This window comes from Periplaneta americana, chromosome 7 (assembly GCF_040183065.1).
Source record: "Periplaneta americana isolate PAMFEO1 chromosome 7, P.americana_PAMFEO1_priV1, whole genome shotgun sequence".
Classification (NCBI taxonomy): domain Eukaryota; kingdom Metazoa; phylum Arthropoda; class Insecta; order Blattodea; family Blattidae; genus Periplaneta; species Periplaneta americana.
Window position 1 is genome coordinate 2,873,011 of NC_091123.1, and position 24,948 is coordinate 2,897,958.

Sequence of the window (24,948 nt, forward strand, 5' to 3'; positions counted from 1 at the left end):
GTTGGTAACTCTATAGCATCTATTAGATGCTTTATGGTTGTGCTAACAGATGGAGTTACTTGTCAACAATGTGACGCTGAAACGTGTGTTCAGGTTACTGCCCAGCGACAGTCCTGATGTATTTTATATTATTTTTTATTTGTGATGATTGGTTAATTAATATTAACCCGGCACACTCACAATCACACTCACATTCATACAAATTTCCAGACTCTAGATACCCAGGGAATTCTTCTCCTTCAAGAAAAATTCACCGAGAGCCGAGCCCGGGAATCGAACCCGGGACCTCCTGATCTGAAAGCCAGCATGCTGACCAACAGACCACGGAGGCAGTCTCTTCTAAACTTATAGCAGAAAAATCTTTCACATTAAGATCTTTTTAGATGAAAACACAAGCAGAGAATAAGGCCTTGGAATAGTATGATATTTCGATTGTTGCTATAGTAACTTACAAATATTTTTAATTGAAACAAATGAGAGACTGATGCCAGGAAATGAAGCTTTGAGGTATACGAAGATTAAAATATTTTTGTATGGTATTTCAGTCATATAGTTATTTAGCGATAGACTGTAACAGTCCGTTGAATTTCAACCAATCATGGCCGTCTGTAACGGTGTACTATCGATTTAGTTCTATCCCTAGAGTTTTTAAATTGTTTCCTTGTACATAGCCGATTTACAAGGTCAACCAACAGGGACGAAAAGAAAATAAAGCAATGCTTTGGAAACAATTTCCAGAATTCTGTGTTGAAAGAAATTAGAGATTCAAGAATCACCAAGTAATGAAAGAAATTATTTTCTGCTATCAATAAAGAAACAAATCTAGATCTTAAGAAAATGTTATTACCTGATATAGTTGTCTAATTTTGATGTTCCATTAAATATAACTTGTACCACTATTGTAAAATTAAAAAAAACATATTATTGTGCAGATCAAAAACAGCAAATGCTTGTGCTAGGGGCAGTTATATCATATCAGGCTTGAAGTTAAGTGACATAATTAAAATTTTGAGTAGAATTTGGAAAGAAATCAGTAATTGAAAAAAAAAAGTGAAGCAAAACATCTATACGATTATAGTTAAATAAATATTTACATTATATATATATATATATATATATATATATATTATAATGGACAGTTTCAATTTAAAACAAATGTAATATTTTATTTTCTCAGTGAAAATGCTACTAACATTACTTAATTCTGAATTTATTTTATAGACTGATTATATAATCTAGACGCATAACACGAAAATTAATTTGCCACGATTTTGTATTTTATTTTCGCTCAAATGAAAGAGGTAACATTAAATTTCGTCTGGTTTTATGAAAAGTTTCTATGTCATTTTCATATTTACAACGATATCTATGAAAATGTTCAGCAGAATTAAATTCTAAATTTGTTCAATGTTACGAATATATAATTCTCAAAAAGAAAATCAACAAGATTTGACAAACAAATATTAACTATTATTGTCTTTTGAAGCAAAGACAACGGAGTAAGATAAGACTTAGAAATTTCCCCCTAACGAATTATGCCATATACAACTATAGACTCAAATATTGCTAAATATATCATTCTATAAATACGAATGTTTAAATGATTTCAGAAAACGACAAAATTATAAACAGTTGAAAGAACCCTGTTAGAATAAGTAAGCTACTTATATGTTTATTCCAACGTGTATGTTAACACAACGATAATATTTAAATATTTAACATGGACTTGATATTGAAGGAGGCCATGGTCATAAGGAACAGTAAAATTCATACTAAAGAGCATTCCACGTTAAGAAAGAAACATTTGTTTTATGGGCCTTGCCTAGTACATTGTACAAGCTGTGTGGTAGGTGGCGTTTCTATGGCAACTGAACATTTGAAGGCATAGCCCGTATACTCAATGCTTTTTTCTTAACGTGGAATCATCTGTATACCGTCCAACAAAATAGTGAAGTGATGTAAAATACAGAAAAGCAATTACAAAGCAAACAAAATATTAATGACACTATATTTAACAAAATCAATGAATCTGTTCACATGGCAACAAACAAAAAAAAGAGAGAAAACTTTCTTCTTTACGTCCTTTATAAATATTTATTTCAAACTATCGTAGAACACACAATAAAATTAAAATGGAAACATTTCGCTAGGACCATTTCATGCGTGAAAACGTGTGATGCGTCTAAGAGCCAATCAGAGATCTCCAAAGCACGTGTATGTGTTTACGTCAGTTTATTCTTTCGTTGGACATATTTTATTAACTAGCTTTTTATTATTTACCTACTGTTCTATCTGCTAAGTAGTCCTAATTAATATCACTAGAATTTCTGATTTCCTTACATAAATTTACTCAAAACTGATGAAATTCGTTTATGTACAGCCAAGAACTTTATTACATATGTAAAATATGCTTATCTGAAATAATTATTCGAAATATTATGGCAATATATTTTACCTATTAGAAGTCACTCAAATAAATACATTTGTTACACATTATAATATTATAAATTGTGATAAATTCTTTCGAATTTTCATAATTTCCGTCCAATTATATAAAATTATTTTATGATATTCTAGAAGTCGATTTTTTTATTTTATTGGGTTATTTTACAACGCTGTATCAACATCTCAGGTTATTTAGCGTCGAATGAAATGAAGGTGATAATGCCGGTGAAATGAGTCCGGGGTCCAGCAACGAAAGTTACCCAGAATTTGCTCGTATTGCGTTGAGGGAAAACCCCGGAAAAAAACTCAACCAGGTAACTTGCCCCGACCGGATTCGAACCCGGGCCACCTGGTTTCGCGGCCAGACGCGCTGACCGTTACTCCACATGTGTGGACTCTAGAAGTGGATAATCATCTGTAAATTGAGAGATTTTGTTGTTTGTCACATATAATTACGTACCATAAAATTAAATTTATCTTTGTCACTTGGAAAATATTTTGTAATATTTAATAGTTTTCTGTGTGTAGGGTGAAGATGAAAAATCCCTGCAATTTGATAAATATTCTGGCTTGTTAATTTTTGTAAATGTTTAAAAAGGAAGTTTTTCTTTTTCGTCATATGACACAAGCAGAAAGAATAATTTTCGTACACCATCATCAAATTTATTATGCTATCAAAGAGGTTACGTTACATGGCGATAAAAATTTTCAATAGTCTTCCTGAGCACATTAAGAATCATAACCAAAACCCTGCATTATTTTAGGTAAAACTATAAAATTACTTAATATCTCAAACCTTCTATTCTGTAGACGAAATCTTGACATTTCACACTACTGTGTAAATATCAATATAATAATTCTCTGTGTATATATAATACATTAATAAATGGTAAATGGTATTCCATTGTAAAATGTATTGTCATTAAGGTATTAATTCTGTATATATTTTATATTTGCATTTGTATATGTTAAATATAAGAATTGGACATGTTGTTTATTCTATACTGTAAAGCAACTATAAGAATATTATGAAACGAATAAATCTATCTGTGTTTTTAAGATCGCTAAAATTTGTAAGTAGATAAGATATAATGTTTTTCTCAAGAAATTTTAAACATGTCAATGTAGTAAATTAATATATATAATATATTGCTACATCTCATATATTAAACTGCTACAAATATGTATATATTATAATTAATTCAATTAATATATTTGCAATGCCTTTTTCAAATTTCTTAAGATTCACAAAACTTCATGGCTGTAAACATTTATAGCAAACACGATGATGAAACTCATCTCAGCTCGTGACTTCTGACGATAAATATAGTTATGTTCTCAAATATATTAAAAATATATTGATGAAACACCCTATAAACCCATATAAACTATGCCCTCTTGATTCGTAACAAAACAAACGAAAAAAAAAAATACAATTGAAACGTTATATTACCTTAAAACCACGTTTCCACATTTATTACTAGCCACCGTATTCTATCAGATGATCGTAGCCATGGTAACTCCATGTCCTCCTGTTTTATGTGAAGTTATAGTATTATTTGTATATGGATAGTTTAAGCATAGCGTATACTGAAGGACAAAATCATGCAATACTACGTAACCAACATAACAATTTACTTAAATGTTTTTCGATCACATATCTGATGACGCAGACATTCACAAATTACATTTTAAAAAGACAGAAAATTGTACACAGCTGTTGCAACGTTATTCTGTGTGTGGATGCAGATGGTGTCACTCGTGGCTTGGATCTTTTTGTTTTTTGTTTGTGGAGTACAGTTGTCAAAAGACAGTAAGTCAAGAGTTGTGTGAATTTTCTGTGTGTAAAATAGTCAGTAAATTCGTGTCCAGATGTTACTTTTCGTTTTGGGTTTAAAGATTTTCATCTGTGTATTTCCAGTGCGAAAAATGTCACTTGATGTTTGGATTTGAAAGTATTTTTCTGTGAATTTTAAAAATGTAAAAGAAAATTAAATATGTCTTGAAAGATAACGATTTTTGTAATATGTTATTACAAATTTGTTGTCTTCATTTCGGATATTTTAATTCGTGGATTTAAAAATCAAAAGTTTCTTTCTATAAAACTGATTGAATTTAATTTGATCGTAAATCAGGAATTTTCATCTATGCAGTTCACTTGCGAAAAATTTCTTTTGCGGTTTGGCTTTTAGACACTTTTATTTGTGAATTTAAAACAAAATATAACCTAAGAAACTTTTTATTTTTCAATTGTAATTTGGCTTAGATATTCCAAATATTTTTCTCCCGAATTCCACAAGGGTAAATACTTTGTTTCGACTGAGAGATTATATAACAACTATGGAATTGATGATAGAAGATAGAATTTTGACAAGGTGAAGTTGAGAATTAGCCATGAATTACCTGACATTTGCCTTACCGTTTGGGAAAACCTTGCAAAAAAATCCAACCAAGTAACAGCTTATGTGGGTTTCGAACCCACGCCAAGCGAATTCATATTACAAGCCTAGATTCTAATACCTAACCCGTGTCGGTGATTCGTACAATATTGCAGATCTAAGTTTATAATTTTTAATTTTGATTTAAGGCATTTTTGTGTAGATATTATATACCTATCTAAAAATGTGTAAATCAACTTTGGCGCATGATACTTTTGGTTTGTGTTTCACAAATTTATGTCTGGTAATGCCACTAATTTAATTACGAGAATCTACTTCGACGTGAATGTTAAAGGTTGTGGTTTTTAATTATGCAAAATTAACTGAGATATGATGTCAGATACTTTGGGCCAGAGTAAACAAATTAGCCCATAACCTAGAGTTTTGACACATGAGATCTTGACTATAAGATTTTGATCTTTGAATTAGAAAAATATAAACTAATCCATAAGTCTCCCGTAAGATGTTACTTTTGACTGATATTCGAGAGATTTTGATTTGAACTACATAAAAGTAAGCTGGCTTACATCATGCCACTTTCGACTTAGGATTTCAAACTGTAGTCCTATAGTTTTTCTTCAAACAAAAGCCTGAAGTTTAGGAGTGCAATATCACTAACAGAATTCACATCTGAAAGCAGATACGAGACAACAATGTGGAGATAATTAGTTTTTCATCTTCAAATTGTGATCACAAACATATGACAAATTTCAATATGTTGATCAAAATAGTGACGAGATATTACACCACATAGTTATCTGTACAACATTGTTGTTAAAACATACTTACAACTTTGTATCGAAATGCTTATTCTTGTTGGCATTTGAGGGATTTATATTTGTAGAAAATTATTAAACAATGTTTTAAGTAAAAACATTTTTGACTCTAGAAATTTAACAGAGATAAAAACAATTTCATAATGTTAAGGTGTTTGACTACTTTCAAGTTATTTTGAAATTCAATTTGCAAGATATTGGAACATTTAATGTATTCGGAAATGGAATTTAAGGCCAAAAATGATATGATAGTATCTTATTTGACATTCTTGTCTATTGTGAGGTTAAAAATTTTATATCCTTAGTATCATTGTAAGACTAAAACATTCCAAACTAGACTGCTCAGCTCAAGAGAGTTCAACAAACGTGATCAGATGTTGATCGAGATTTTTATCTGTACAATAATGAAACCAACATTCTAGATCGAAGTGACTAAATTGTAACGGATGTGTTTTTTACCATGGGACATAAAAAGTGGAAACAAGTCACAGCAAGAAACTTTTTGACGTCTTTCAAGATATTATCTGCTCAAGAACTCCAGAAGTGACCAGCTATTAACTCGACACTTCTATCTACAATTGAAACAAGTATTGGCAGGCGTTTATCAAGATATTATCCGTGCCAATTGAAGTAAAAATGTGTCAAGACCACTGTACATAACCAGTTCTAGGCTTTCACCTGTGTAGCAACACAATGGTCAGTTTCATACCAGACATTTAGCTACTTCAATATGAATCAAACAGTTGTTGGTGCATATTTGTAGTGACTTTAATATCTAGCGATTGTCAGAACGAGGATAAAAGAGTTTTTCTAAAGACTTTTAATCAGGGAATTAAATTTCCGAACTAAATCGTCCAACTAATTTACGTTTCCACAAACACTGATAATAAAATAAGTCAAACGTCAGTGAACTGTATAAATACACTAAAATAAAAAGGGTTAAAATATTATCCATCTCGTGTTTGTATTGATTATTATCCTGTAGAAAAGTGATACAAAAATATTGTTCAAATTTGTATGGGAAACGTGTTTCTATATATTTTTTTTATGTACAACGTGATCATGAGTGTCAAAACAGTAATGGCTACGAACTCCTACACATAATCAAATCAATACTGTCCAAGTAGGGCAGTTTCATGTCTGTCAATATCCCCATTTTGTGACAGAATGGCAATAAAATTTCCAAAACAAACTAGAAGACAGATCTGTGTGGATATTTTCTTATATACATAGTAATGAAGAGAGACTAATTTTAAAAATATTGCCAAATCAAATTGGTCTGTTAGCTCTCTCGATTTTACAGGTTTAAATATATTCAAATTTTATTTTTAAACAACCAAAACGTACATTCAAACGAAGCGGTGAATATCATTATAATCGATATTACACCAAAGAATGTTCAAGTAAGGTCAATGTGATAGTTTCAGAGTCATTTGAAATCGTCTGAAACGAAGTGGAAGAGAGTGGATATATATATATATATATATTTTTTTTTTTTTTTCCATGTAATTACTAGTGTCCAAACCAACATGGTAAAAGTTGTACAGAGAATCAGATCTGCAATATAATGAATAGTGGTGAAACATGTTGATGCCAGGATTTTAATATTGTGTCAAAATGAAATTATGGTTACCAAAATCGAGATTAAAAGTGTTTGTTGATATTTCTTCGTGTGAATTATTAGGAATAAGATCCGAAAAATTAAGTTAAGATTTTTATAGGTGAAAAATAAAATTTGATGTGCATTGTTAAAGATTGGTTCTAGATATTAAGATTTTAGGTGTGAAAAATAGAAAGGAATATCCAAACTGAGTCCAAGCAGTTCTCTGAATTTTCATATCCAAAAGAAAATAGCCTATATAAATTGTGTAAAAGCAAAGAACTAAAATGTATTTGTAAATGGATTCAATTCAAGGCCGTTGGGGAAGTGAAGTTTAGTGTTTGTCGAGATTTTTTTTTTTTCAGATTATTATAATTCTGCAGAGGAAGAAAAATGTTGAGATATTTCTTCATATATGATGTAATCAGTGTCCAAATGAAGAACTTCTGTAAAGGATCACATGCTGATATGTGATAAAAACAAGGTATACCATTAATGACAGTTTGGTGTTTGTTATGAATTTTGTCTTGTACCGAAATTGTACCTAAATTTTACCATTTTATCTGGGAAAGTACTGGAGGAAATTTATTCATGAACAATGTAGTCAGGAGTGTCCAGACAGAGGTTGCAAAAATTTGCATAAAGTACATAAGCAATGAAATCAACAAGGGCAAATTGGTGTCTTTCCAGACATCTTTCTTTTGTAAAAACGAAATCAGAATTGCTGAAACTTGACAGAAAATATTTATGGATATTTCCTTATACAAATAACAATGAAAAGACTCTAGAAAAAGCTGCATATAAGCTTCGTAAAGACATTCTGTACGGACGTGGCCGATTATTAAAGTCAACACAGAGTCTGATATGCACTATCGTAAATAAAATGCACTTTTATATTCAACTTTTCAAGTTAACTAAGTTTTCTTGGTGTATTGGCAACACTGGCGCACTTCATTACTTCTGATATTGGCAACAATGAAACTCAAAGTGAAGTTAAGTGTACAAAGGGACGATTTAATTAAAGTATGAAGCAAAACTTCCTTGTAACTAACAAGTATCAGAAAATTATGTTTTATGAAAGTTCTTGTACAGTTGTATTAACTAGTTACAAGTGACGTCTTCGATACTCTGTTTAACCAAAGTATTATTGCTAGTAACTTACTTCTCTTTAGTGACGAATTCAGGGTTTTTGATTTATATATGTACAAATATCGAGAGGAAATTTAATGTTCGAAACTGAAATGGTTAAATGAATCTATAAAATTCTACATGTTGAGAAGAGTCTCCAGTAGTCAGATATCTATACAAGTGAATTCAAATCAAAGTACTCAGTTGCAGGTCTTGTGTTCGTCATTTAGTTTTCGTGTGCCAGAATAGTATGAAAACTGTCCAAGCCAAGGTGGGAAAGTATCTGTGGATATTTCTTTCTGTGCAATGTAATCAAGAGTGTCCAAAATGTACTGGCAAGACAAAAACAGAGCAATTCACCCCACAACGAGTTGGCGGAGCACACGAGAGTTGCAACAACCATATAGATGGGGTGGGGGTGAAAGTCCTGAGTGGGGGACGCGGGGCGGACTCACGTGTGGTCGGAGGTGGTCGTGGTGGTCGTGTGCTTGTCGAGGAAGGCCCTCGAGTACCGGCTGCTTCCACCCTCGTCCCCGATGCCGTAGATCCCCGCGACGGCGGCCATGCCTCTCTCTTTGGCCTTCACTTTTGCTCAGAGGTAGGGTTGCTCGGGAGCGGCTCTCCACCCCCCAGCAAGAACACTGCCCTGTTGTCTTCACTTGTGCTCGAGTGGGGAGCAAGGGGATTCGCCACTGTCCTTTGAAAACTGGGCCATTACTGAGCATCCATCCGGCTTCGTGCACAGAAGACCCCGGATCTCTTCCCGGGCGGGGTAAACAACAACAACAACACGAAGGGGGTGGGGGGCGAGATCACAGCATTACTACACCGGAACGCACGTGGACGGATGCTGGAGACACCTGGAGCGTGTGGGAGGAAACAATTTGTATGATATCACCAAGAAAAAAATAAAATCTCTCTACGAGAATTCTGACGTTACGAGAATAAGGGGCCCTCAACGACAGAGAGCATGGTCACGGAGCCTAAGAAGAGGTTACAGGGTGTTTAATTAAGTGACTAATGAAGACTTTTTTTATTATTATGGAGGCAAGAAGGTGTTCAGTTTCGGTAACTGACTAAAGAAAAAATCCTTTCACAGCCTTCCTGCGGACAACTCCGAGGACTGCACTCGGAAGTCCTATCACGTGAGGACGTGAACCGGGTATGAACCGAGGACTGTGGCACACGTCGACGGCCTGCCGCATTGTAAAGTGCAGTCGACGTGCTGGACATCTCGCCGGGACCACCCCACGCTGGACGACGTCATCGCCGAGAGATTAAACACTTTTCTCCTTGCCACAACACCACAACCTGAACACCACGGCACCGGCACTACATAACGGGCACACCTTGCACACACCACTGTCCGCCGGATTCAAACTACCCTCTGCCTCTCCGGCACGACGGGGTCCGCGCCGCCGCAGCGCGCCGTGGGGGGGAGAGAGGGGCACGCGCTCGTCGCCTTTCATTTGTTTGTTGTGTCCTAGCAACACTACAAACTGTCTAGCTGTACTGAAAAATTGGGTGTGTTTGTTTCTTTTTTTTTTGTTTCATTCTTGTTGTAGGGAAGTAGGACTATCGGCACGGTATTTATAGTGTGATACTCGTAATGCGGCATTTCCATCCAGCGGACGGACTGCGGGTTCAATAACTGGGAATTTCTGTCCTTGAAGTGAAAAGCTGCATATAAGCCTCGTGAAGACATTCTTGTACGAACGTGACCGATTATTAACGTCAACACAGACTCCGATATGCACTATCGTAAACAAAATGCAGTTTTATATTCAACTTTTAAAGTTAACTAAGTTTTCTTGGTGTATTGGCAACACTGGCGCACTTCATTACTTCTGATATTGGCAACAATGAAACTTAAAGTGAAGTTAAAGGTACAAAGGGACGTTTTAATTGCAGTATGAAGCAAAACTTCACAAAAATATGTCCTTGTAACTTACAAGTATCAGAAAATTAAGTTTTATGAAAGTTATTTTACAGTTGTATTAACTAGTTACAAGTGACGTCTTCGGTACACTGTTTAACCAAAGTATTATTGCTAGGAACTTACTTTTCTTTAGTGACGAATTCAGGGTTTGTGGGTGCGGGAGGGAATTCATTCTCAGTCCCAACCCAAAGCACAAATTTCCCCTCCCCTGCCACCTTATGACCAAATTACTTCAACACACTTGTGAAGTAAAAGTGGCAAATTTGACTATACATACTAAAATAAAAATTAATGGATTTCCTATTTTCAGTTATAACAGATCGGTACAAACATGAGTCTATTATCTTGTACAGATAAGGATCTCCTTGTAAGAACTATATTATTATTATTATTATTATTATTATTATTATTATTATTACCTACTTAGTTACTGGCTTTTAAGGAACCGGAGGTTCATTGCCTCCCTCACATAAGCCCGCCATTGCTCCCTATCCTGTGCAAGATTAATCCAGTCTCTATCATCATATCCCACCGGCTCAAATTCATTTTAATATTATCTTCCCATCTACGTCTCGGCCACCCCAAAAGTATTTTTCCCTCCAGCCTCCCAACTAACACTTTATATGCATTTCTGGATTCGCCCATACGTGCTACATGCCCTGCCCATCTCAAACGTCTGGATTTAATGTTCCTAATTATGTCAGGTGAAGAATACATTGCGTGCAGTTCTGTGTTGTGTAACTTTCTCCATTCTCCTGTAACTTCATCCCTCTTAGCCCCAAATATTTTCCTTAGCACCTTATTCTCAAACACCCTTAACTTATGTTCCTCTCTCAAAGTGAGAGTCCAAGTTTCACAACCATAAAGAACAACCGGTAATATAACTGTTTTATAAATTCTAACTTTCAGATTTTTTGACAGCAGACTGGATGATAAAAGCTTCTCAACCGAATAATAACAGGCATTTCCCATATTTATTCTGCGTTTAATTTCCTCCCGAGTATCATTTGTTTTGTTACTGTTGCTCCAAGATATTTGAACTTCTCTACCTCTTCAAAAGATAAATCTCCAAGTTTTATATTTCCATTTCGTACAATATTTTCGTCACGAGACATAATCATATACTTTGTCTTTTCGGGATTTACTTCCAAACCTATCTCTTTACTTGCTTTCAGTAAAATTCCCGTGTTTTCCCTAATCCTTTGTGGATTTTCTCCTAACATATTCACGTCATCCGCATAGACAAACAGCTGATGTAACCCGTTCAATTCCAAACCCTCTCTGTTATCCTGTACTTTCCTAATGGCATACTCTAGAGCAAAGTTAAAAAGTAAAGGTGATAGTGTATCTCCTTGCTTTAGCCCACAGTGAATTGGAAACGCAGCTGACAGAAACTGACCTATACGATTTAGTGTGTTCTAATTTCTTTGTTTGTGTTGTGCTACGACTTTGTGTTATTCTTGTTGTCATTTGTGCTATTGTTTGTACCTAATTATGTTGTTTGAATTGTTTTGTACTGACATGCTATTGTGGGTCTTGTTTTGTATTTGTATTTTATGTCCTTTGTGTTGCGTTATGTCTTTGTTTTTGTCTATAAATTGTGTTTGTTCTCTTTTTTATTTTACCAGCGTTACCATGGAAATCTTCCCATTCGCAATGCAATAAATTCATTCCATATTCCGTAGAATGTCAACTGTTATTTGACTCATTTTTTTACTTCAAATCTAGTAATAAAGTAGCATACTCTTAGAAAAGCATTTACATCCGTTAGTTATATATGGCTGAAGTAGGAAAAATAATAATAATAATAATAATAATAATAATAATAATAATAATAATAATAATAATAATAATAATAATAAATAGCGCCTACATGGACGTAGACTACATCATATCAAACATATTGTAGGTATATAGAAATATTCCACGAATCAACTGATCCCACTGTTTCATTCCCTGTCTTTAGGAAAGAATGACTGGACATCATCCCGTGTATCTTACATAGATTTTCGTACTATATGGAGGAAAATGACACTCTAGGTGTGTTTGATGTACAAATATCCACACCACAACAAATGCCTTAAATATGTGTTCTAAGAGCAACATAGAAAGCGAGAGTAAAGTCAAAGATTTTCTGAAAATTTAGAGAAAGATTAAATATATTTCTTATCGAACAAAAGGGTGTGATATCAAAACCATTCCATGACATGTATAGGTCAGTACATCTTCCATACACAGTAGCAATGTACCATAAGGAAATTCTCTTCAAAATATGTGACTGGTTCTCAGTCAATAAATTAGTATTAAATTGAAACAAAACTAACTTTGTTTTGTACTAGTAGACTATATTGTAAATCTCGTCTGTATATATTTCATCTAGACTGTGACTATAAATTAAGACTTTATAATAGTATTAAGTTTTTTGACTTGTTCCATATTCTAGCTGTGAAGCAATGTATGAATACCATGGAATGTTAATAAATACAATATAATACAATAAGTTAGGCATAAGTTACTAACTGCATTGCTTACTTAGTCATTCCACCACAATAATTCACAAAATCCTTCTTTTAATGTCTGAAATGTAAAATAATATATTAATGACGTCACTTGTAGCTAATAATATTGTAGAATAACACATTTTCTAACAATGCTAAGATTTGTGTGCATTTTGTGGATAGGACAGTACATACAACTCCATTCTTTACAAGTACTTGTAAATGATAGTTATTGTTCCATACCCTGTGAACCAAACCCCGGCCGTTAAAATGATTGAATGATTGATTTTCTGGATATTTATGGAGGTACAATAAGCAGTACCTTTTGAACCTGATGTTCATACATTCTGCCAAATCTAAGAATCCTTTCTTGTTTTCCAATAGCCAACACTGCAATGAGTTAATCTTTAAAATACAGTTTTCAATATGAAGGTATATATTTTATATAAAAACGATAATATATTATTTGATACTTTATTAAATGATAGACAATCCCATCAAAACACAAACATAGTAGGATTAAAAGAGTGCATAATTATTGGAAATGCAATAAAATATCAAACATGAAAGAAAAAAAAGTTAACAAAATTAAATCACAGGATTATAAAAATATGTTTTATGACTAATATTTAATTATCTGATATTTTAATGGAAAAGTACTTAATTATTTCATTGTTAAAATATTTAAATTCATCATAGTGAGTGATTTGTATTTAATGTAAGTTACTTAACCTTTCAATTACTAAAATGTTTTCATCTAGCCTACTCTCTGCAAACTCTAAAAGAAACATCTCAATAAAATTCAAATTAGTGCTTGTCTGATGTTTTTAAATGTGTAATTCAGTTGGTAACATTATAATATTTTAACTATAGTTTGTAAGGGCTTGTGAAACCTGCTGAAGAATACGCATTATATTTTGTAATTTTTTAAATATATTTTGTGCGAGATCGTGCGTATTTGCTTGGTTTCCACACAAAACCAATCCGCGGAAAGTCTAAAATTCCACATTCAGTATTCCCAACCTAACACACATAATTTCCCTCTTCTTACCGCTTAAGTGGCATATTGATTTTACTGCTTTAGGCTTTTAACATATTATTTTTAGAGACGTTTAACATAGTAATAATTATAAATTGGAAACTTACCACTGCAATTTCACCTAAATTGCAATGTTAATTATTGTTTTTAAATATTGCAAAAATTAAGTAAACTCTACAACTCCACTAAAGTTACTGCATTCGTGATGCAAGTAACATTAAGGAAGCCGTGAAAAAATCAACAAGATTCCAGATGCCGATGTTATTACTGCAATGTGTTATATAAATAATATTGTTAAAATATTAAAATGAAAAATAAATCATTACATAACCTTACCGTTTGTTTTAAGTTCGCATTTATAGAATGGAGGGGAAAAAAAAGACAGACGTATATCACGGCCTGCTGGAGTATAGTAAACACAGAAAACATTTTAAAGCAACAATGTTGAAGATAGATATTTTTGTTTTGCAAATTTGCCGTCATTGAACAGAAACCAAGATGGAGATTTCATTGTAACTAATTAGAAATAATTCCTCTTTCAGGTATGTAATAAACGATCTTCGCACAAAATAATGTACGATACACGAGCGGTATGTTTTCTTTAAATTCTCGGAAATTAAAAAAGCTCAACTACGTTTCGCTTTTTCAAACTTTTCCTCGAACATTAAAACTTCAACATACCGCTCTTGTAACGCATATTACTATTATGAATCTTAATTAACGGACAAAAGGTACAAAAGAAAATATGTAAGCAAGTTAAAAGTTTATTATTATTATTATTATTATTATTACTACTATTATTATTATTATTATTATTATTATTACTATTATTATTATTACTATTATTATTATTATTATTACTATTATTATTACTACTATTATTATTACTAATATTATTAAGTTATTATTATTATTATTACTACTATTATTATTATTACTATTATTATTATTATTATTATTATTATTATTACTATTATTATTATTATTATTACTATTATTATTACTACTATTATTATTACTATTATTATTATTATTATTATTACTATTATTATTATTATTATTACTATTATTATTACTATTATTATTATTACTATTATTATTATTATTACTATTATTATTACTACTATTATTATTACTAATATTATTATTATTATTATTATTACTATTATTATTATTACTATTACTATTATTATTCCGATTATAACAAATTCCGATTATAACTATGAGATTAAATGCAATTATTTCAATTGCGGTAGTTTGTTCACCAGACGTCAGGATCTTGATTATTTATTTTTTTGCAAAGTCATTAAGGGTGATATTGATTGTGAATCTTTCATAAGCAATATCAGTCTTCGTATTCCTGCTAATGGTTTAAGATTTCATAAATTGTTTTATAATAAGAATCCTAAATCTCTCTCTCCGGTCTGCAGATGCATTAAATATGCTAATTTGCATGGATTCAACTTGGATCCATTTAATGTGTAGTATATCTTTGAGTTTTAACTCACTGATCTAAATTTAATAATTATTTGTCCATATATTTCTTGCATTTGGTCTATTGATTCATGTAGACCATTCCATTATTTCAATTCTCATTGTACTAATTTTATAATTTTATAATTATTATTTGATCAATGATTGATGTAGACCATTATATTGTTTGTATTTCATCTCATTGCCATTTTCTATCATTCATTCTCATCATCATTTGTTGTTTTGTTCTGTTTTGTATCGTGCAAAACTGTAATTGGCCTTGTGCTGTTGTTTTTGCACGTTAATATTCTAAATAAATAAATAAATAAATAAATAAATAAATTATTATTATTACTATTATTATTATTATTATTACTACTATTATTATTATTACTATTATTATTATTACTATTATTATTATTACTATTATTATTATTATTACTTTTATTATTATTACTATTATTATTACTATTATTATTATTACTATTATTATTACTACTATTATTATTATTATTACTATTATTATTATTATTACTATTATTATTATTATTACTATTATTATTATTACTATTATTATTATTACTATTATTATTATTATTATTAGTATTATTATTATTACTATTATTATTATTACTATTATTATTATTATTATAACTATTATTATTATTACTATTATTATTATTATTATTATTATTATTATTACTATATGACTGTGACCGAAATACATTTAAACACTAGTGCGAAAAGTACTTTTAATATTCACTTTCAACTATTTGCATCGATTTTCAATTGTTTCCCACCAGTTGCCACGCGAAAATAATAGCAACCGACCAATAACACGGTTGAAACAACGTCAGAGGTACTTAAAGAAATAACTGTTTCCGGTTAAGAAACTTTAAGAGATTATATTACTTCAAGAATACAATTTATTGAAGATTATACGGAATAATTAAGAATTAAATGTAAACTATTTATGAATTCCGGTAAGTTAAATTAGATAATATCTAGTTTTACAGTGACTATTACACTTTTACTACATCATTCTGCTTTAGACCAACAAACCGATACGAAAGAACGTCTTTCAAGCAATCATGGCTGCTTATCACACAATTTTATCACTTCCCTAGCATTTATTTAATTTCATCACTTCCCTAGCATTTGTTTCTTTTTATCACTACCCTAGAATTTTTTTCGTTGCTTGCCAACATTTCAAACTGCAAATTCTTTACGGTACCACAGTCTAGTATATAACAGTCACGAAGCTTGAGTTGTGAGGGTGTTAGGAACAATAGACTGTGCTGATAGTATTTCGCATTGTCTGTAATGAGGCCATATTAGCGATCCTAGTGGTTAGTAATTATTTATGGACGCATATTTACTACGTATTGAGCTTCGTGACTATAATATACATTAGACTGTGACGGTACTATGAAACATGCTTTGCGATCGTCATTTCTTTCCCGCATAGTTAGTAGACTGAAAATGGCGGCTCCATTCAGACGTTTTGGTCCTTTACTCAAGAAAAAGGGGCTATATTTTTTATGTTCTTCGGAGAAAAACAAAGGAGCTAAATATATTTTTTCCAGAAGGGGAATTTTAGCGATAAAATCAAACAAAAACGAGTCTGAAATTCCAGTCTATATTCTGTGGATTATTAATAGGGGAAGTTTTCATAATTTTTTGTCGAAACCTCCCCTGATATCGTGCATATAAAACTACACTCCAGATAAAGAGAGAGAAAAAGAATAATTGCTTACAGCAATTGTTTAAGATTGTGAAAACTTACTTGACATCTTACATTAAGGTATAACGATGTATACTTGAAAATATTTCCCGAGTTTTCATTCCTTACTCATGGCATGCGAGATTACGTCACATAACCAACACTTTAACGTTTTCAGTTAGTATTGTCAGCTAATATTTTTTCACCTTTTTTTTAGCCTCCGTCGAGATATAACATGCGCGAATTTTCATGGGAAGGTTTCGACATGATGTCATTAACAGTTCCTTGCCAGTACGCTGTCCAACTTCAACAGTTGTAGAACGATTCTTGTACAATAAAACCCAATGGTAAGTTACAAGCACTAAATGCGTATCTTTGTTTTCGTAAAATTATTATTTGCAGCCAATCATAAGCAGAGAATAAAATCTTAAGGGATAAAAAGGATCTAGGATACTTACTTACTTACAAATGGCTTTTAAGGAACCCGAAGGTTCATTTGCGCCCTCACATAAGCCCGCCATCGGTCCCTATCCTGAGCAAGATTAATCCAGTCTCTATCATCATACCCCACCTCCCTCATATCCATTTTTTATCTACGTCTCGGCCTCCCTAAAGGTCTTTTTCCCTCCGGTCTCCCAACTAACACTCTATACGCATTTCTGGATTCGCCCATACGTGCTACATGCCCTGCCCATCTCAAACGTCTGGATTTTAAGTTCCTAATTATGTCAGGTGAAGAATACAATGCGTGCAGTTCTGTGTCGTGTAACTTTCTCCATTCTCCTGTAACTTCATCCCGCTTAGCTCCAAATATTTTCCTAAGCACCTTATTCTCAAACACCCTTAACCTATGTACCTCTCTCACAGTGAGAATCCAAGTTTCACAACCATAAAGAACAACCGGTAATATAACTGTTTTACAAATTCTAACTTTCAGATTTTTGGACAGCAGACTGGATGATAAGAGATTCCCAACCGAATAATAACACGCATTTCCCATATTTATTCTGCGTTTAATTTCCTCCCGAGTGTCATTTATATTTGTTACTGTTGCTACAACATATTTGAATTTTTCCACCTCTTCGAAGGATAAATCTCCAATTTTTTAATTTTTTCATTTCGTACAATATTCTCGTCACGAGACATAATCATATACTTTGTCTTTTCGGGATTTACTTCCAAACCGATCGCTTTACTTGCTTGAAGTAAAATTCCCGTGTTTTCCCTAATCGTTTGTGTATTTTCTCCTAACATATTCACGTCATCTGTATAGACAAGCAGCTGATGTAACCCGTTCAATTCCAAACCCTGCCTGTTATCCTGAACTTTCCTAATGGCACATTACAGAGATCTAGGATAAAAATGTATAATTAGTATTGGCAAAATGTCACGTTACTACATCTATACTGGAGGTACTAAATACAAAATTTTAGATTTCCTATGTAAGAGGAAGCAGTGACTCTATGCATGCTTATTAATTGGGAGCGGACCTACTTGAAAACACTTTCTGTCACTAAGCTTTCACCAAACGAATCCCTGTTGTCATACGAGAGGAGTAACGTTAAAAACAAATGAAAGTATAAGACGGGCCCATCTCATACGAGATAAGAAATCTCAAGTTATTAAAGTACCAAATTGACTAAACAGTTGACAAACTAATACCCTATACAGGGTTATTCAGGAGGAATAATAAATATGTTACAAGGTGGTTAGATGGACTATTCATAGCAAAAGAGTTCAAATAGTCTTTTTTTCAATAGGTTTGGAGGTACAGCTGTTTGAATGTTACACATAAGTCTTACAAATGGTACCAACAAACGACAGATGACTACGTACAAAGGAATAGTACGTGTCGCACTGCTGAGGGCAGCACTGTTCATAATGAGTGTAGAGAAACAGCTATTTGTAGGTCCCTTGACAACAAGGATGGGCATGTTTTTCCAACATGACGGAGCTCCTATAAATTCTAGCCTTCAAGTGATAGATAATCTAAATCTCATATTTCCCGGACAATGAATCAACCGCGGTGGTGACGATCATTGGCCACCAAGGTCCCCAGACCTGTCTATTTTTATCTGTGGAGGTGGATGAAAGGCAAGATTACTTACTTACTACTTACTTACTGGCTTTTAAGGAACCCGGAGGTTCATTGCCGCCTTCACATAAGCCCGCCATTGGTCCCTATCCTGATTAATACATATCCCACGTCCCTCAAATCCATTTTAATATTATCTTCCAATCTACATCTCGGCCTCCCTAAAGGTCTTTTTTCCCTCCGGTCTCCCAACTAACACTCTATATGCATTTCTGGATTCGCCCATACGTGCTACATGCCCTGCCCAGCTCAAACGTCTGGATTTAATGTTCCTAATTATGTCAGGTGCAGTTCTGCGTTGTGTAACTTTCTCCATTCTCCTGTAACTTCTTCCCTCTTAGCCCCAAATATTTTCCTAAGAACCTTATTCTCAAAAACCCTAAATCTCTGTTCCTCTCTCAAAGTGATAGTCCAAGTTTCACAGCCAAGACAAGTTTTAATTAATCGAACTAGTTTCTTAGGAATACCAAATTCAATAAGAATATCATATAAAACTTCTCTCTTAACCGAGTCATGCGCCTTTTTGAAATCTATGAATAACTGATGTACTGTACCCTTATACTCCCATTTTTCTCCAATATCTGTCGAATACAAAAAATCTGATCAATAGTCGATCTATTACGCCTAAAACCACATTCATGATCCCCAATAATTTCATCTACATATGGAGTTAATCTTCTCAAAAGGATATTGGACAAAATTTTGTACGACGTCAAGAAAAGTGATATTCCTCGAAAGTTACCCCTTGTTAAAAATAGGTACGATTATGGACTCATTCCATTATTCTGGTACAATTTCCTTTTCCAAAATTGCAAGTACAAGCTTATAAATTGCACCACCCTCTTTTATTATTATTACTAGCCGTACCCGTGCGCTCCGCTGCACCCGTTAGAAATAAATATAAAGTAATCACATAATTAAAATAGGACGTTTGGTCCAGGGAACATTCGTGTTTGATAGAAGTATAAATCGTTTAATATGTTACTTAATTTAAATTGTATTTAAATAATTAAAATGAGATCATTTCGGTCCAGAGACACTCATTTGGTGCAATGACAATTCCTTTAACATGTTTCTTAATTGTTATTACATGCAACCATAGTTTAATGAAGATTGACATATCATTTAGTTTTAATATGTATACTTTATATTACTTGTTATATGTTTCAGAAGTTACTCTAATAACATTATAGCATTATGTCCATCTACAGAAGCTACACTTTCCAATGATGAAATAATAATTAATTATACAAATTGGTTAATTTAGCTTCCGATATTACTTCATAGAAACACAGAAACATTATCTGTAGGCTATGTTTAATAGCTTTCGATTGTTGTTGTCCAAGGCCCCTTATAGACGAAGTCATTTGTTTTTATTTCAGTACACGGCCTTAGATGGCAGTTATTTTAATTTTAAAACTCATTTATCTCATTAAATATCAGTCCTATCAAAATTTTTCAAAGAATAAAACTTATCGGAAATGACTTTTAAAGAAACGTTTGTTATGTAACATTTTTCACAAAAATTAATAATAAGCGAGATATTTCGGTTTATTTAATTCAGGCCATCTTATAACCCCCCTTTTAAACAATGCATTTTGAATGCCATATAGCCTAAAATCTAAGTTACAACGAACTTAATTTATATTCCAATTTTCATCGAAATCCGTTTAGCCATTATCATGTGAAAAGATAAAAACAAACATCCAGACAGACAGACAGACAGACAGACAGACAGACATACAAACAAATATTTCAAAAAAGCGATTTTCGGTTTCAGGGTGGTTAATTATTTATGTTAGGACCAATAATTTTTGGAAAATCGAAAATTACCAGATAAATTTCGGCTACAGATTTATTATTAGTATAGATTATTATTATTATTATTATTATTATTATTATTATTATTATTATTATTATTATTATTATTATATGATTTAAACACCATATATTAAGCCCTATACAACCTTCGAAATCTTTCGTCTTTCCAAGGCCTTCTATAACAAATTTATATAGTGCCGTATACAAGAAGACAGTTGACTGTCGAGCTAATTACAGCTCACAGCATATCAAACAGTGGCAGGAATATGACGACGGTTGTCATAGATACGGCAAATGATTTAACCTGTCTTACTGCGGCGGTCGTATTCATAAACCAAACCGGTCATAGACTGATGAAAACAATGTCGTAAAAGCATATCCGAAACCACGGCTCCCTGACAAGGCTCATAAAGTTAAGTAGAGATTACACGGCATTTAAACGCAGATTGTGTCTCCTAGCAACGCGCAATTAAGCAATCGTGCGAAGAGGGCTGCATCCTCCTTACAGGTCGTGTCGACAGCATGGTTAACACTTATCACGTAATGTGTGCTTGGCAGACAATAACTCGGGGAGTCCTACCCCCTTAATATGGGGGGGGTGCGGGGTGAGGGGGTGATATGTTGAAGCGATGCCAGCTGGGTTGGCAGCTATCAACCCCTACGCTTTTTTGTGCGGACATTTTCGTTAAAAAAAAAAGTTACTGCAATAAACATCGATTGACTTTTCCTTTCTTCCCAAGTCAGGTGTGACGTCATTGTGATGTCACTGAAGAGTTGCTTAATGCCTGCAAGGGGGTAAGTGGTCTTTTGTTTGGTGGTAAGCTAAATATAGCCATCGCTGATTATAGCGCAAAAATAACACATCATTTTCAGTGCTATTATTATTATTATTATTATTATTATTATTATTATTTATACTAATAATAAATCTGTAGCCAACATTTTTCTGGTAATTTTCGATTTTCCAAAAATAATTGGTCCTAACATATATAATTAATCACCCTGAAACCGAAAATCGCTATTTTGAAATTTTTGTTTGTATGTCTGTCTGGATGTTTGTTACCTTTTCAAGCGATAATGGCTGAACCGACTTATATCAAAATTAGAATATAATTTAAGTTCGTTGTAACTTAGATTTTAGGCTATATGACATTCAAAATGCGTTACTTAAAAGGGGGGTTATAAAGGGGCTTGAATTAAATAAATCGAAATATCTCGCTTATTATTGATTTTTGTGAAATACGTTACATAACAAAAGTTTATTTAAAAATGATTTCCGATAAGTTATATTCTTTGCAAAATTTTGATAGGACCGATATTTAATGAGATAAATGAGTTTTAAAATTAAAATAACGCCATCTAAGACGGTGCAATGAATTAAGAACAAATGACTTCGTCTATAAGGGGCCTTGGACAACAACAATCGAAAGCTATGAAAGATAGCCTACAGAGAATGTTAGAGTGTTTGTATGAAGTAATATCGAAAGCTAAATTAACAGATTTGTATAATTAATTATTATTTCACCATTGGAAAGTGTAGTTTCTCTAGATGGACATAATGCTATAATGTTATTACAGTAACTTTTGAGTGAATCCTGGACCAAAATGACCGCATTTTAATTATTTAAATACAATTTAAATTAAGTAACATATTAAACGATTTAGGGCGGCCGGGTAGCTCAGTTGGTAGAGCAGCTGGCTACGGACTGAAAGGTCCGGGGTTCGATCCCAGGTGGTGACAGGATTTTTTCTCGTTGCCAAACTTTCAGAACGGCCCCGAGGTTCACTCAGCCTCCTATAAAAAAATTGAGTACCGGGTCTTTCCCGGGGGTAAAAGGCGGTCAGAGCGTGGTGCCGACCACACCACCTCATTCTAGTGCCGAGGTCATGGAAAGCATGGGGCTCTACCTCCATGCCCCCCAAGTGCCTTCATGGCATGTTATGGGGATACCTTTATTAAACGATTTATCCTTCTATCAAACACGAATGTTCCCTGGATCAAATGTCCTATTTTAATTATGTAATTACTTTATATTTATTTCTAACGGGTGCAGCGGAGCGCACGGGTACGGCTAGTTATTGCTATTATTATTATTATTATAGTTATACTTCCTACTTGTAAATTACGCCATTTAATATAATATAAATTAAGATATTATCACGTATTTATTTTCTGTAGCGATTTACAAACTTTCCTTACAATGTGGCAGATATCAAGTAGTGGTGATCGAAAGAAATGGCTCACTAGCAATACATTGGAATCGCATTCGGAAGATCCCGAGTTCGATACCCGATGCTGATTAATGTGGTCGAGATTTCTTCCATAGTTTTCCTCGCCTTAATGTAAGTAATTTTCAGTTAAATAAAGAAGAAATCCAGATTGTGCTCCAATTACCATGAAATCATAGACAGAGTACAACAGCAACAAGGATTCCCTATAGTAAGCTACTGATAGTTGCGAAATAACATCGAGATACTATAAATAAATATAGATAAAAGGTAGTGGCGATCTTTAAATAATTGTAACTACACGTTTAAAATACAGTAATTTTAGTGCTGAAATTTTGGAGTTTGGGATGATGTCCGTGGCTCAAAATTATTACTGGTAAATGTGTTATTTGTCGGAAAGAGAGAGTGGTTTTTCCTCTTTCTAACACGATTTTGCAAGAGCACATACAGCTGACTATCCTGTGGACGAACTTCATTGAGTATTCAAAAATATAACTATCAGTAGTAAAGTCTGGCCCCCATGATCCCCGGACTTAACCTTTAGTAGACTTCAATCTCTGTGGAACTCTAAAAGCAAATGTATAGAAAAATAAACCGCATAACCTTGAAAAAGTGGAAAAAATGCTTACAGGAAAAAATTTGCTTAATATTGTCTTATGCCATAAAAATTTTCTTACTGATTACACAACTTTTCCGATACACATACTTAAAAAAAAGAGAAAATAGCATGGTTACCAAACCTTTAAAACAAGTTATTGCCTTATCGTTTATAATATTAAACTTTTAAAAAGAAAGTTGCTCTATATTTGCACCGTACATAATATTTTTTTATAAAAATGTTGTTTTATATTCACAAAAAACTTCATGTATAATTGTCATCCGAAACATAATTGTCAAATAATATTGTTTTCCGACACGTTAGTGAATATAAAGTTACGATATTACATTTTGTAAATAAACTCGTCTCTATAGAAAACTTCGGATTCTCGACGTCAGGGCTCTTTTGTTTCCTATGATTGCTGTCCTATTGTTACATTTCGTATTTCAGTTGTTTTATTAAATTGCGTCGCAATTCAGGTTTATTGAAGGGAGTAAACAAGATAGAGTATGGAAAAACAATGCAACCGATTAATGCAGAATGGAGAGGAATTGCAGAAATTAAAATAAATTTTGATCCGCCGAGATTAATAGCCTGTTATTAACTAGAATTTGTGTAATTATTTTTTAATTACCTCGTTGAAATTATACCGTAAGCGTATTGTCCTTGGATTATGAAATTGGATAAGTAATTTTGTAGAGATTTTAAAGTTGATAAAATATGGTCACCAGTATGGACTGGAAGATTCGTAATTCAATATTTTGCATATTGAACATATTTCTTATCTTAAATTAATATATGATATATATTAAAAGGTAAACAGATATAAATTGTGGAATTTAAAGATTTTTTTATTAATTTTGTCTTTAGAAATATACGTAGGGAAGGTAAATCTCCGAATATTGTTCAATTCATACTAAAACACAAGTGATTATAATAGGCTATTACTTACTTACTTACTGGCTTTTAAGGAACCCGAAGGTTCATTGCCGCCCTCACATAAGCCCGCCATTGCTCCCTATTCTGAGCAAGATTAATCCAGTCTCTACCATCATATCCCACATCCCTCAAATCTATTTTAATATTATCTTCCCATCTACGTCTCGGCGTCCCTAAAGGTCTTTTTCACTCCGGCCTCCCAACCAA

General features: G+C 32.8%; 1 protein-coding gene across 1 annotated transcript in view; it reads right to left on the bottom strand.

Annotated features, from left to right (window-relative positions):
* Sh (Potassium voltage-gated channel protein Shaker) overlaps positions 1-9,736 on the bottom strand; it is a 627,168-nt gene extending 617,432 nt beyond the window's left edge. Inside the window, exon 1 of the mRNA XM_069830140.1 lies at positions 8,843-9,736. Within this exon, the coding sequence (XP_069686241.1) occupies positions 8,843-8,952 (110 nt within the window). The 5' untranslated portion in view covers positions 8,953-9,736. The remainder of the gene's footprint in view (positions 1-8,842) is intronic.
* Between the last annotated feature and the right edge of the window lie 15,212 nt (positions 9,737-24,948).